General features: G+C 49.3%; 1 protein-coding gene across 3 annotated transcripts in view; it reads right to left on the bottom strand.

Moving 5' to 3' along the window:
* The window catches only part of GNAS (GNAS complex locus), a 164,963-nt gene extending 149,733 nt beyond the window's left edge, over positions 1–15,230 (bottom strand). For all 3 annotated transcript variants that reach the window (XR_012765829.1, XR_012765830.1, XM_075439041.1), the window contains exon 1: positions 14,947–15,230. Coding sequence is in view for 1 of the 3 variants with exons in the window: in XM_075439041.1 (XP_075295156.1) it covers positions 14,947–15,193 (247 nt within the window). In the remaining 2 variants the exon portion in view is untranslated. The remainder of the gene's footprint in view (positions 1–14,946) is intronic.
* Between the last annotated feature and the right edge of the window lie 732 nt (positions 15,231–15,962).

Here is a 15,962-nt window from a genome sequence, read left to right as displayed (position 1 = left end):
ACCGCAGATAACTCAGCCCCCCACGTTTCTGCTGCCGTGCTGAGCAGAGGTGGAGGAGCAAGCCGTGACCACCCCAGCTGCCAGCCCTGGGGAGGAGAACCCAGGGGGAGCCGGAGCTGTTGGGGTGGTGAGAGCAGACGCAGCCCCCTCCTCTCTCCTCCCCAGCACAATGCTCAGCTCGCTGCATTCATCCAGCCTGGATGAGTGAACAGGGACATGGAGTTCAGCACACGTGGCTTATGGGTGGATGCTCAAGCTGACGATGCTTACAGATTTTAACATAGACCAACTAAATAGCATTTAACTAAGACTTCGTAACAACTGACAGAAACTCTTCCTGTTGGAATGGTGTTGAATTTTATAACACTGCACATGTAAAAATCTGAATTATAGTTTGGTATTAAAGCAGACATAAGGATAAAGTCCTCCATTCATATATGGCTTGCCTAAATCTCCTGCATTCCTCCAGTGCCAAAGCAACATGTGACAATATGCTGTCCTGTATGCAGGTGGATCGGCCAGGCATCAGCTAAGAAATGAACACGCATCGCTAACGATACACCTCTGCCTCCAAAAGCCAGGCCGCTCACACCTAAACCCACGAGCAAATTTCTCCTCAATTGCAGCACCATTAGCCATGGAACAACAACAACATATATATCAACCAGTCATCCTCCAAGAAACTGCAGCTAATACTGCCCAGCAGTACAGCAGGGTTATGCCACGGAGACGTGCTGGGTTGCCCGAAGAGACGACCACATCTCCCCAGCTAACGCCGTCTGCCGTCACCACGTTGACCAGTTTGCTGAATTCTCAATTCCTGTTTCAGATGAAATTACTCCAGCACTATTCCTAAGAAACGTGTGATCTGTACTGGGTGAGATCCGTGGGAAACGAAGATACCAAGCATTCGAATACCACACCAACTCTGTTGTTGAGTAATCCAGATTTCAGCCGGATTCAACGGCACAGTCACACAGGACTACAAACATCTGTTTTCAAGAGGTGTCCAGGTCATTAGCAGCTAATTCTGTATCTCTGTTACATTCTCTGCCATATGCTGGGAGATAATCTCAGCAAGCCACATGGATTTTCATCTCAAATCCTAACAAATCTGCTCTGAAAGGCTTCATGGTTTTTTTTCTGTCACTGATTCGATAATACCTCTCAGCTGCTCCCCTCTGCTCTTTCCATGCCTTGTGTCTAATTCTTTCACAGCACCCAAAGGCTCCTGCAACCTGCCTAGCAACAACTCACAATTTCTTCACGCCATCCTAGAAAAAACTCCCTCCCTTGCCAAGGGTAAATGCAAACTTTACCTCCTGGATGAGCTCGCACTCGGGCCGGAGTGTGCCTGCAGCAGAGCAGGATTCTTGCCCCTTTGCCGTGAAACTGGGAATCCCAGTGGTACTGGCGGAGTCGTAACAGTTAAAATGCTATGTCACCTTTTTTGGGGGGGGTTGTTTTTTTCTTAAAAAAAGATGGCTCTCAGGGACATAAGAAGCCACCTCCTGTCCCCTCCCCAACTAGCGCTGCCCCCTGCACGAGGGCTAAGGCAGAGCAGTCACACGCACTGGGCAGGGCTCTGGAAGCTTTTGTCCATCACTGGTGGGAGCACGCTTCTGCCCTCATTCAAGCTCCTGGTTAGACCTACATGTCTGTGGACGTAGCAAAGAGCACACAAAGCACAAAGGGAGAAGATTTGGTGTTACAAGCAACTTCACTAACAGAAAATCAGAGAATTCTTTGCCACTTTTCTTGACAAAATCAAGGTGTCTACCCGAAAGTGTAACAGCACTTCTGTGGCCAGAACAAATGTGTACATACACAAACAGAATTTGATCTCTGGCATTAAGCAACAACAACAACAAAAAACCTGGAGGCGACTGCAGAACAGACCAAAGCCAAGAGACAGGCTGCTCTGGAGCCTGAACCCCTCCCTTCTCCAGGACATAAGCAGAGGAGCCACCAACCTGTCACACTGCCTCAACCTCGTGGCATCCCTTCTCTGCACAAGTGGTTAAAAATCTCACTTGGGCTTTGGCCTCTCTGTTCCCTAGCAAGGGGTTATCTGTTGCTTCAGCCCCAGGGGTATCTCCTGAACGCCGGCTGGGAAGAGGAGCAGCTGCCAGCAAGAGCTGCTCGTGTTTCCACCCCATGCATCCCATCCAGATGAACGACAGCAGTGGACTTGAAACAATCTTGAATGAACCGTGGTGGACCAAACTCAGGGTGGGGAGAGCGGCAAGGGTTTAGTGGTCCTGTCCCCTGCCAGCCCTCCAAGAAGCAAGCAGTGTGATGAGAAGTTCCTGCAAACCCATTGCTTCCACCGAAGCCATGAGCGGTGTGGCTGCTGGCGAGGAGGGACATGCGGACAGGGTATTTTTATCTCCTCTTCATTCCCACCCCAGTCAATCCAAAACAAACTTCAATGAGTTAGAGGTGGGAAAGATGGTTCATGATGAGAAAAGGATTCCCTGGCTCGATCTGTGTGTCACCGCTGGATACCTGGACACATGCCACTGCGGTGGCACAGCTGCACCAGTCCCGGCTTCCCAGCTTCCAGTAACCTTTCCAGACTAAAATAGCAGACCTACTCCTTGATTTTTAGCAGCTGAAGAGCAGCAGTAAACCACATAAGTATTATGTAAAATGATCTTTTTCTAAGTATATGTTTATTGTGCACAGAAGAAGTGGATTTAATTACAAACAACTGGAAGTTTTTAACAGTCTGGATTGCCCCCTACTCCCTTTCTAAAAACTAAGGTTTGGCAGCAGCGTTTGGGTTTCGTTGCAAGTCTTCTAAGTATTTCCTTGGAAAGACTTTACACTTGGTCCCAGGCAAGAAGTCAAAATCAACATTTAAAAAAGCATGCCCTGCATAATTTCCAGGATTCAGCAGCATGAAGGTATACTTATGGAGGCCAGGAGGAGAACCGCTTTTTGTGCTTTTTGACTTCGTGCATAAAGCTGGTCTTCAGACAAGGAAGTTTATATTCCAAATAATATTTTTAACTACATGCGGTCAAGTACATAACTTATCAGTCCTTTCCTCATTCCCCTCCCAAAATAAGCCTGAATAGTAAATATCTTTGCAGTATTTAGTTTTTGCTTAGACCTCTACTAGGAGCAACAGTTTCTCAAACCTAATGCAGAATTATTCGATGGCAGAAAAAGTTTCAAATAACATTTTCTTAAACTTCTTTATACAGTAAACCTAAAGTTTGGCCCTAATAGCGATCCTTGGGCTAAACTGGCTGGTTCCGCACTGAAGCGGACTAAGCTCGATTCCACGGCGTGGCACCATGCCTTGCCCGAAGGATGGAGAGCCGTCCCCTCATGCTGTCCCCTCGCCGATGGGCTGGCAGCACGGAGGTCAGTCCGGGAGGGGACGGCTGACCCTGCCCTCGCCCCTGTGAGCAATCCCATTGACATCGCCGGGACCGCGACGGAGTCCGCGAGACTGAAACTCCTGGTTTGTCTAAAGGCCAAGGATGAAGCTTCACCCAGTTCATCTAAGTGCTAATTAAACATGCCCACGCAAACGACTTTCCAAAAGCATCGCACACAGCACTGCTGGATATGCACGCTTAAGGACTGTCCACTAAAGTTTTATCTCAATTTTTGTTTGGGGGAAAAACAGAACAGAAGGAGTGTTTTCCTTCTGAGTATTTTCAGTGTTTTTAAAAAACAAATACATATATCTTCTGAAATATCTGCAAATCAAGCCCTGCATCATTTGCCACCTAAAACCACAAAATGCTACAGATGAGATTAAACTTCACAGAAGCTGAGAGCAGTGAGAGCACAGGTCGTGGTAAGGAATCAGGCTTAGCAGAGAAAATACCTTTCAGCTTTTACAGTCTAAAAGGTTTTGTTCTATAGTTTTAATCAGCAGAGAAAAATCGGGTCTATCAAATTGGGAATTTCCTGTGTGGAGGTAAGGCAAGGAAACCACTGAGATAGAAGAAAAATACTGCACAAAACATTAAGCAGACAGTTTTTTAACTGGTATTTATAAAAAAAAAATCTGAATGCAGATTTTCAGCTCACAATAGCATGGCCTTCTCCCCAATGTCTCCGTTCCCTCCCCCTGTAAAGTCTCAGTCCCACAAATCCCCCAGCGCTCCAGAAAACCTCCGGGCTAAGCAGCAATCCTGAGATTTCAGTAGAGAAAACCAACCAGGGAAAAATGCAAAACCAAACAAATACAGGCCGCAAACTAAAAATTTTGTTCGGTAAGGGGTGGGGAGGGGAAGAGGAAGAGGTTGCGGTGCAACGCGTGATGAGGGTGTCACCGAGAAGGACAAACCCTATGAAATGCATTTTTTCTCTCATTTCCGCAGCAGCATCTCCCCGCGGAGCTGCTGATCAGGCACAGCCCGAGCTCCGCACCCTGTGCACGCCGGGGAACCGGAGCCACTCCCTGGCACTGAGTCGCGCTCCGTAACAGCTCGGGGACAGACAAGCAATACAGCTGCTGGCTTCTGCTACAGGCTCTCCGTGCTGCAGGCTACACGGACTCAGACCTGTTTGTCATCTCCACCAAGAAGCCAGCAGAGCTCACGAACTCTGAGCAAGCAAGCAACGGTGCTGCACAGTTGTTGGCGTCCCAGTAAACTGCCATAAAGCAAAAGAGTCGGAAAGGACTAACACAAAGCGGTCACCTTGCTTCACTGCCCGAAACTCATCTCCTACAGTGCAAGGCCATGCGAGCAGCTCAAAGTAACCCTGTTTTCCTCAGAGATGGCAACTGCACTCTCTGGACGGCGTCCAAGCAAGTCAATGTAGCACAGGCATCAGTTAGGGCACTCACCCATACATCCAAATTAAACCTAAAGCTGCTTCTCACTTAACCAACCAACAGGTATGAGCCCAGTTGTTGCATTGCCTCAAGACTCCTTTCTTCATGCAAAGGAAGATGGAGGTGAGGATCCATCAGTCTTAACAGGGATGAAGACGACAGCCTGATCCCTGGGGTACTCTGCTACTTTTGCCTTGACAAAAAGAGAAAGGACACTTAACAGTAAAAACGTAGTTCTGAGGTTCTTTTCATTTGCAACGACAAGAAAACAGAGCTGGGCTCTCCACAAACATGTGCCAGCTAGTCCATGATAAAAATCTTTAAAAATTTCTTACAAGCCATAGAGCTGGAGCCTGGAGAATCCCTTCCACCAGCCTTTGGTGCCTGCGCCTGCTGGCACACAACACACATTCAGCAGCAGCAAGACTGTGATCAGAATTGTTTCAGTATATCAGGGAAATCTAAAGTGTCTGCAACACAACAGGAGCAATTTCTAGCCAAGGCTCACATTTCTGGCTGCCCTGACTACCACCACCCGTGCTGAACAGCCTCAGGGAGCAGCACACCTGCACTGCGCCTTCGAGCTCCGCTGCAGCGCAACCCGCTCGGTAACAGCACTTGGTCAAGATACCACCGCATTTCAAAATCCAATGAATGTCCCCAGAATTCAAGCCTTAGGTTTTTAAAAGCAACTTATTTGGGGTTAACAGAAGCCTACGGCAGGCACAGATGTGAGAACCGCTGGGGACGCAAAGTGGGATGGCAGCATGGCGCAGGACAGCCCAGGGCAGGAGGATCCAGCAAGAGCTCAGACTGCTCTCTGATCACGTCTGAAATTGTGCTTTAACATGCAAGCCTCTTCCATGAAAATCCATATACAAATACTTTTCCAGTCACACGGGCAGAATTCCACCTGACACATAAATCGCCTTCGGTTGACGGGGGAAGCTGCAGGGGACACTTCCACAAGCAGCTCCCGCAGCTCTCTTCCACTCTTTTTCGCTGTAACAAATGCCATCCCCGCGCAGGGCACACGCACGGGATGGCTGAGGGGTTGGGCCCTCCCTTCATTTGTTTTTCCACTGAACCCGATACACTTCCTTGAGGTCAAAGTCACGAAGTCGCGGCAGCATTGCTATGCACAAACAAACCTGTGTGAGGCTGGGCTGGGGTAGCAGCGTGCGCATTTGGTTTCTGAAAATAGTGCTGAATCCACTGACAGCCTAGAGCCAAGCTCAGCCTGCTGGGATGCAGACACACCAGGGGATGGGAGGCACCAGGCTGGTTTGGTGTGTTGGCTATGATCCCTCTCTGCAAGAAGATTTAATTGTGCTTAGGATGGGGAAAAGGCAAACGAATAGTCCTGCACTTCCTCCAATTTGAATCAGAATTCATCTGGGTTTTCCCAGGAATTTCAGCGCTCCCCTCCTCTTGCAACACAGTGCAGCGTAGAATAAAGTGGCTAAACGGAGCCCAGAGTGTACTTTGTAAAACTGCATCTTGTTCCTCATCAGGAATCGACCCATCCTCCTCAGCATCCATTTCCTTCAGTGGGCAAAATAAATAGTAGTGACTTTCTGTCATCTGCTTAACACCTCCTGCCCACCCCCCACTCCATGTTCCACCATGCAGAGAATATTCTTCTTTATTTTTTTTCTTTTAGTGACATGCAAATCTTATAAAACGCTGCTCAGAGACAGATACTGTGGATTTTCTTTGCAGAGGGAACACGTTAGAGGAAGTAAAGAAAACTTCAGCTGAGCTATTTATAAAGCATACGGTGGCTTGTTCCTCAAATGCTTCACTGACCAGCGGAACAATGAGAGTAAGTCACGGAGTTCAAATTAATTCTGGAGACACATCCTTCAGGTCCAAATATCTACAGCATTATGGATTGATATGCCTGGTAACTGGGCTTTCTGATGAAAAGTGTCTGAGTTGTCCTCACTCCAGGGAACTGCCAAGCTTTTTCCCCTTGCCTTTTCTAAATTATAGCAATTAGAAGGAAATTCAATGAAATCATGCATATTTGTGAATAAGTACACTCCCAAACTTAAAGGAGCCAGGGAAGAACTGCACGTAATTAGAACTAACTGCGGTCTTCAAGGTTTTTCCTCAATGAACAGGAATGCACCTTACGGAGATGTGTGAGTATCCGCAGGACACAAAATGGTCATAAAGAAACTATCTGTTGTGATGACTATTAATCCCTTTCTTTTGACACTACAGGTTTTGATCAAGCTAGGATCGCTGGCTAACACATTTCTCAGCACCTTGCTAGACGCTGGTGCACAAGCGGAGTTCCAGAAGCCAAGGCACTGTCTGCACGAGGCTGTTCAAGGGTGGACAGCACTAGGAAGGCACCAACATTTTGTCCAAAAGGTTTCCACGTAAGAAGCTCACCTAGGCATAAAGCAATGGGGATTAGCTCATGCAAATACCATGAAGCCCACCCTTCAGACTGAGATGCTACAGCCGGGATGGATGTGCTAGTATCTCTCTCTCTTCTACTATAAGGTCCAACCCTGCTGAACAGTATGTTGAAGTGGTTGGTCATTTATGAGGAACACTCACAGGGCCCAAGCCCTTCTCCTGCAAAGGGCAAAAATACTCAGTGATTTCTGAAAAAGTCTCTTAAGGTTACAGGAGAACATGAACAAACCACCAGCTAGTACAAATGCTTTTAGCAATAACACTTGGAAGTCTTGAAAATTAAAACATCAGCCACATAGTTTCAGCAGCGTGACTGGCAGACTAACAGGCTAACACACACACAAACCCTTCTACTTTCGCACGGAAATTTTTGCAGGAATAATGATCTGCATGACCATGAAGGTCTAGTGTATATTTTGAGTCAAGGTGGGATGGCATTCTACATGTCTCTTTTGAGTCTCTCTCCTCCCTCCTTCCTAAGGAAGCTCTGTGAAGAACAAGGGTTAACAGTGAATTGTTAGATTCCTAAGGTACGAAACTATCTGATTTCCAGGTACGAAAACCACAGTGGTCATAGCTGGAGGCTACTTCCCTAACCCCAACCACAGGGTTTCACCCACCCCAAGGCAGGAAAACAAAATTTCTTTGCAGTCCACATATTCTACCTTCAGGCACCCGCCAGTCCTGCCAGTCCTGCCCGAGCTGCCCCAGACACCTCTTCCGGGCAGCACACAATAACACAAACACAGCTCCAACACGTACATTGGAGATAAATGCTGAGAAACATGAGAGAATTTGAGCTACATTTTTGTAGGCAGCTCCAAAAACGTCACAAGTGCCTCATGAATCAGGCAGAAGGAGTTTGCCTGTAGTTTATTAGGTCAGTAAAGTTGGAACTATAGATAACATTACGACACTTGGTCTCCTCTCTCTTCTTTTTCTGTTGTTATTTATTTCCAAAATATTTTTTCTTTTAAGAAGCACCAGATCAGGTTCAGTCCTCCTCTCTCTCCTTTCTTCACTGTTGCTCCTTTCCATCAGCTATTCCCAACCACAGCATTGCCAGGTCTAGAGAAACCCTTGCGCAGTTTAAGATGTCCCAGTGCAGAAAGGAGCTACCAGTTGCACGGAAGCAATCAAGGCATGTTGTCTGCTCTGGAAACAGATGGTGCTGACTGAGCAACAGGATCACAAGCTTCTGCCAGCCCTGTAGCACCTAAACCAGCAGCACTTGGAGCCTACCACGCCAGCCACTAGTTAAAAATACAACACCACAGGTGACACCTAAGTGCCACTATTTAATCGATATTGTGCTCAGCAGGTAATCTCTTTGTAACCAGAGGCTATAAATAGACTTCCATAAGTTTGCATTTTCCTTTCCAGTCAGGCCACCTATTCACACCGGACAACCCTCTTCCTGGACCTCTTCCCATTCGCACATGAAACCTTCATAGGACTCGGCTGCCCCAATAGCAAACTTCTGACTCCAGTCAATTTGTGTGCTAGGCGAGTCTTAACTTCTTCCAGGCAAGAATCATGGTGGTTTCACTCACTACTTGAGATGCCAGTGGGTGCAACAGCCATCCTTTCTACAGGAGCAAAGGAAAAGCTGCTACCTTCCTTCAGAACAACAGAGACGGAACAAACAGGTAAAACGCAATAGTCAGAGAGCACTGTTGGGGTAGAGTTTTAGCTTTAAAAAAAGTCTCTGATAACTCCAAAATTGGGTCCATGGCTACACATGAAATTAGGTCCATGGCTGCTCATGATATGCAGCCTCTCTAGAGTGATGGATAATGAACTTTGTCCCACCAGGCATTCACTGAGCAAAAAACCAGATTATCACTAACGCAGAGACTGCATCTCTGCTGGGGAAGCGGAGAGACAATGTTTGCCTATGCTGCCGTGTGACTGCACAGCTGTGGTTGGTGCTAGCGATCAGGGAATGTCCCAGACTCCTCGCCCCCTTCCCACAAAAATCCATGCTTACACAGGCACAGAGCACCCCTTCAGCACTAGCTATAGCTTGTGAAAGTAATTACTTTGCAGTTTGGATCTCTATACAGAGAGCATCATCCCAGCATCAGTACAGCATGCCATCCATTAGCAGCCCTTCATCATTACACTTTTGTAGCAGTGCTGCTGTAGGTTTCCTGACACTTTCCGTTGCCAGACTCTGTTTGAAGCAGCTCAAACTTTGTCAAACTTCAAATATGTTGGCTGAAGCTCTCCATGCCATGCATCTGCCTGAGGCTAATGGGGTTTTTTGTTTATGTAAAGGTGGTACAAGGAAAAAGTGAAAAAGTCAAAGTCAGGAGCTCAAAAATACCCACAAAACAAAACAAATTAAAAGGAGGGATGACGAGTGGCTTGCCTGTCTCCTTTCTACGAAGTTTTACAATGGGAGCAGGAGACAAACTACCTTGCCAAGTGATCTAAAGCAGAGAGATGCCAGTGCTGAAGACACTACATTGCTCTGAGATTCAGTGAATGTTCACCACATCACATCACAGGTCCTGGAGTCAGCATTGCCTGCATACCAGGTAAAGCCTTGTTAAAGTCTGTAGAGCTTTCCAGGTGGTTTTGTTCAGGGTGAACATGCTCCAGACCCAGAAGATCACCATTTACTAACTGACAGGCTGCACTCTATGCCATAGAGCACATTTTGTATGCAGCAGTGGGAAGTGAGTAGGACTCGTCTAGCAGAGGCTCTTCATTGTAAAGGAAGACCCATAATTAGCATACCAGCCCCTGGTGTCCACAGCAGGATCATCATGTCTCCACTGGAAAGCACCGGGCAGATGGAAACCACAGAGATTCCCGTGTCCAAGTGTTCTTGTAGTATCTGGTAATTACTGGGAACCTTACTAGAAAATATTGTAATTCCTTCACCACTAATGACAGTCCATTTGGAGAGCAACCGTGCACTGCTGCCCTGCGAGCTGCTGTCGCGGCATGCGGGGGGCAGGTCGTGCAGCAGAGCAGCCCGTTACGAGACACTTGCACTGCAAGCATCCCCTAGGATTGAACTCAGGATTTTACGGTTTTGCTATTCCTGCTTTTCTTAAATGGGAAATTAAATACCAACTTGGTATGTTTAGTGTCAAAAATCTTGTTCTCAAGAACTAGGAGGCGCCAGAATAAAGGTTCCCTTCACGTTTTTACTCAATTCTGTTCTGTACGTCTTTTGCACAACTTTCTAATAAAGATCAGATGCTTTTTTGCAGGGTGTATGCCCCCTCTTCTAGCTCACAATACATGGAGCACAAGAAACAAATTGGTTGTAAGTGAATGAAACTATTGTCAACAAGGACAAGCTCCTATGAGATGGAATTTCGTCAAGTGCTCGAACGCAGGCCTATCTCTGTAACTAGGGGGGTCTTCCCCTCCCCACCCGCCCAGCCCTCAAGAGAAGCAGAGGAGTGCCAGGATAACTGCCTCGCTGCAAGAAAGCAAGACAGGGAATTGGAAGAAGAGAAAGGATATCTTGCGGGAATTGCCATTAAATGCTGGCCTGGAGAACCAGACCAGCTTTGTTCCACTGCAGAGCTGCTGTGGCATGCAGCTTCCACAGCGGGCACCCATCTGTGCCTCTCGCTCCCTCTGTTGCACTTAAAGAGCATCTAAAGCCCGCGTTGCAAAAGTGCTGAGCGTTCACAACCATGAGGTCCATGCTCTAAACACATGAAGTGTTATTAAAACAAATGCTGAGTATTACGGAGAAAAATTAGCATTAGGCAAAGAACGGGCATTTAAAATCAGTGGTAGCTTTGGACAGTTTCAGCCTTACTCTTTGGCGGCATTTCCCTCTCCAGCAGCCACAAAAGGAGAACGATACCACCTCACTTCACAGCAGTGCCGTGCACTGACATTTATGAAGCATTCAGTCCCTGCAGTGATCAGTACTACAGAAAAGCCCACGAGGAGTTCAACAGTTCTTTATTCAGTACAGGGTACGGATGGTGTGTCGTAAATAGGGCACAGGGTGACACATTGTACGAGGAGGATAAGAATATTGAATAGCTGCTCATTCACTGCACAACATCCATCTTGTGCCCTGAATGAAGTACAAGCCCTGTGGAAAAAAAATACAATGTAAACCATACAAGACAGTCTTTAATTATATGGTATGGAGGGGCTTACCATGCAGCAGACACACAGAGAGGGTGACTGTGGTTAGTCTTCACGCTCATATTTCCTAGCTTTTTAAAAGTATGTTTTTCTTCCTGTATAATATATTCCCCCTATAAAACTTCAAATTTGCATGCCCTATATTCATATTTGTACCAATATAAATATTTGTTAGAAACTTTTTTACTTCAGCACTGATGTAGGTAAGATTCAGAATGGGCGTTATTTAATATATTGTAGTTTAATATAAATGACAAGTGCATATATCTATATTTGTATATTGATATCCACATTTCATTTTCAATATGGCAATAAGCTACAAGTGCTTTTTACACGGGTAAGAGTTCGGCCTGAGAGAGTGAAAAACTAAGCACACAAAGACTGGCAAAGCACCGAGAGGAGACCAGCCCAAGTTCACGCTCCTACAGCAGACCAGATCACAGAAGAGGAGGACGGTCATGGTAAAGCAACACATAGACCAGGAGAGCTGAGCAACAGTTCTGGACAGAGTGGGTTTTTGTTGGAAAATACTAACTGATCAAAAGCACTAAAGCCCCTCAGACAGGACTACAATTCTTTGTTTTCATATAATATTTATTGTAAGATAAAAAACACAATTTAAGTTGAATTATACTTTTAAGTCTTAAAAAAAAAAAAAGACAGAGGAAGACCCACATTACTGTCACTAACGAGAAAGCACACGTGAAATGGAATTGCTTTACAGCAGAGTTTAAAATCCTTTCCCCCACAAGCACACGCTTTCAATTTTAGAGCCAGGATTGTTCTCAAACAAAAAATAACTCCCACGCACTGAAAATCACCCTCCAATACCCAGTAATAACCCTGAACTCACATTACATTGCCAACATAACAACGATTGTAATCTTGAAGTTATGACTTGTACAGTACACTAAACAAAATCCTACGAGATTACACCTGATTGTGCGTTTTCCTTTCACAAAAACAAGGCAAAAAACTACTCTCCTCCAAGTACAAAGTCAGATTATTCCTTCAAAAAAATAGAGCAGATACAAGATCTTTGCTCTACTGAAATTAAGAGACGTCTCCGGGATCAGGAATTCACCTTATATATATTTGATGAGGAAAAAGGACTGAAAAAATGATGAAAGAGACACAAAACTAAGTAACAGGACATACAGCTATCCATTGAATAACTACACCCAAGCAGTGCATGTCCCTGAGCACTCTGATAAAGTGAGGAACTTCTCCTTCCAACAAAGGAACTCAATATGGGAACATCAAGCATCAGTCATGCTAAAGAGCACTGACCTGAGTAATACTCTGAGTAACAGACTAGAGCTTACAGCTGTAAGGTATGTTATACACACACTGCAACACCCAAACACTCACAGGCAGAGACACCTGGGACTTTGTGCACTCCCTGGATTCTGTACAGCCGAGCACGTGACAGAAGGAAAAATTCTAAAATTACTTGTCAGCCCTTAAAAGTATTAAGCTAACGCAGGCATATGTTAAAAATCATTTAGTTTTGGGGACAGGCCAGACCTGACGCATCAATGCAAGTTTCATTTAAACTCTGTTACTCTTGAAAACGAGCGGCCACCTGCGCTGTCCTTTGCTGCCCACGTCAGCGACACACTGCCCCAGGAGCACACCAGCTGACGACGCTGGGAGCACCAGTGAGAAACCATGAGTATCTACTGCAGCTTTTGCCATTGAGCCTACAATCCCAGGCCAGGAGACATCCCTGGCTCTCCTCTTCTTCAGTCTCCATTCCTGGGAAGAAGACTCAGTTGCTAGATGCTCTGCCCCCCTCATTCCATTTTGCTGTCCTGCACTGTTTGCACGTGCAATCCATAAGCACCTAAGCTTCAGCACACTCAGCTGGGGCAGCAACACCTGCAGGTGTACAGAAAGCATAACCACACATACCCTAAACTACTTCTTCCAGTTCAGAAATAGAAAATTCACGAAGTAACAGTGAGAGTGGGGAGAAGAGGCAGGGGAAGGAAGCTAACTGGAAAACTGACAGTCCCTGTGCAAGGAGCAGGGAAATAGGTCTCTTCGGCATCCTAGGATTTCCAAGAGGGCCAAAAAGTGACTTCCTGCTATTCAAGTCCAGGCTGAAATATAATAAACCACTGCCAGCATAACACTGACTCATATCCATCAGATTTATAAATCAGTATTTCGACAAAGAGTGCTCTCTCTGTTGGCTTCACTATAGATAATTTTCAACTGCTAAGACATGTTGTTTAACCCACTCAATGTTTAGTGTCATTTCTGCAAAAACCATTTCTGTGGCACAACGCTAGATGCAATTTTAAAAACCAGGCAGCTGAAATACTGCCTATGGCAAATACAGAAGCCTATCAGATAGCCTTGATGACCTAAAGGCTTGCAGATTAACATCAGAATTAGCCCTACTGTTTTTTTTTTTCCTAATTATTTAATCCACAAAGAAAAAACAACTCTCACAGCTTCTTCTTCAAGCACTTGGTCACCACAGAACAAACTTGAGATACGTTAAAAAAAAAAAAAACCCAAACGGTAAAATACCTACAGCGTGGCCCACGCTTGGGAGGAAAGCCACGCTGGTCAGAGGTGTGGCTTCTTGCCCACACAGTCACAGCACACAGGCTTCAGTCTTCACACCAGTGTTGCTCAACGCCCTCCTCCCCAGCAGCAAGCACACCTCTCCAGCACACACCAGCACAGCCGCACCTGCACCAAGGGAGGCTGTGCTTCCAGAACAAAAACTTTTACCACTAAGACGCAGAAAACCATGCCCAATATTGTCTTCCACAGCTCCTTAAAATCCAGCTCCCGTGTCACGGCCGCAGACACCCACGGCTGGGACCCGGGCCGGACCCCGGCACCCACCGCCGCGGCACCACGCAAGCCCAGGGGAGCGGGAGGCTCTGCAGTGCCCCGCGGACGGCTGCAAACGGCCTCCGCCACCCCGAGACGCTCAGCTGAGAAGCGCAGCCCGCAGCGGCCCGGGGGCGGCGGGAGGGCTGCCAGACCCCTCTCACGCACCTGCAGGCCAACACCCGGCCAACGCGACGGGGCAGGCACCGCACCACCCGCGCCGGTAACGAGCGGGTGGCCTTTGCCGGGGCTTCCCTCGGGAATGGGGACCGGGGCAGAGCCCAACCGCCGCGCAGCGAGTCGGTGCCGGTGCCAGCGAGCACCAAACCAGCCCCGGGGCCCGCAGCTGCCCCCGCGTTCCGTGCTTTCCCGCACAGACTCAACGGACTCCCCGTATCCCGCGGCCCCCGGGAGCGGCTTCACGGGGGGGGGGGGCCCTTCCCGCGCCGGTACCTCCGGCCGCAACCGCCCACCACGGCCACAGCGGCGTCCCCAGCCCAGCCCCGACCCCCCGCCCAGCGACCCCCGCCCGGCGCCGGAACCGCAGCCCGGAGGCGCCGAGGCTCGGCCGCCCCACGTGAGAGCTGCGCCCCGGCCCGGCCCACGCGCGGCCGCCGCCCACTCCGCGCGCGCGGGGCCGGCGGGCAGCGCCGCTGACAGAGGCTTCCGGGCCGCCCCGCACCTGCCCGCGCCGCGCCGCCGCCGCCGCTCCCGCCCTCGCTCACCCAGCAGCAGCAGCCGGTGCGTCTGCTTGTACTCCCGCTTCTCCGCCTTCAGCGTCTTGTCGATGCTCTTGCTCCGCTTCTTGTCCGCCCGCTCCTTGGCCACCAGGTCCTGCCGCAGCCGGTGCCGCACCTGCGGGTCCCCGTGCTCCCCCGCCGCCGCCGAGGGGGGGATGTCCGCCTGGCCGCCGTAGGGCGCGGAGGGGTGCGCGGCGGCCAGGCGGGAGCGCAGGCTGTAGCACAGCCCCATGGTGCCGGAGCCGCCCGCCCTACCGCGCCGCGGGCATGCTCTCCGCCGGGCCGGGCAGGGCGAGGCAGCGGCGCCCGGCGCTCTCTTAAAGTGGCCGCGCTCCGCCGGGGCTGCGGAGCGCGGTGCCCCGTCCCGCCCCTCCCCTCGGCCGGTCCCCCGCGCCGCGGCCGGCGGGAGGCCGCACGTGATGCGGACATCTTTACCGTATTCTCTGGAAAGCGGACCCCGCCGCGGCTTCCCGGCTCTGGCGGGCCGGGGGGGAGGGAGCGACGCGGGGCGGCGGCCCTCGCCCTCCTCTTGCCCCTGCGGGGAGACCGTGTCGGCGACCCGCAGCGCCCGGGGCCGGCGGCAGCTCCGCGGGCCTCCCCACGCCACCGGCCGGCCCGGCCCTGCGGCCGCGGTGCAGGAGAGCTGTCGGGCCGCCCTCCCCGTCTCCAGTGCCCCAGACCCCCGAAGCCATCGCCGGTTTGATGTTTCGCCCCAGCCGCGGCGAGGGTCTCGCCTCAGCCATGGACCCAGGCCGGGAGCTGAGGCCACGTCCATATTCACAAGGGTGCGTAGTGTGTAGTGATAGGACAACGGGGAATGGCTTTACTAAAAGAGGGGAGATTTAGTTGAGATATTGGGAAGAAATTCTTCACCATGAGGGTGGTGAGGCACTGGCACAGGTTGCCCAGAGAAGCTGTGGCTGCCCCCTCCCTGCCAGTGTTCAAGGCCAGGTTGGATGGAGCTCTGAGCAACCTGGGCTGGTGGAAGATGTCCCTGCTGA

Source organism: Opisthocomus hoazin, chromosome 18 (genome assembly GCF_030867145.1).
Source record: "Opisthocomus hoazin isolate bOpiHoa1 chromosome 18, bOpiHoa1.hap1, whole genome shotgun sequence".
NCBI lineage: Eukaryota > Metazoa > Chordata > Aves > Opisthocomiformes > Opisthocomidae > Opisthocomus > Opisthocomus hoazin.
This window is presented reverse-complemented; position numbering and strand designations above follow the sequence as displayed.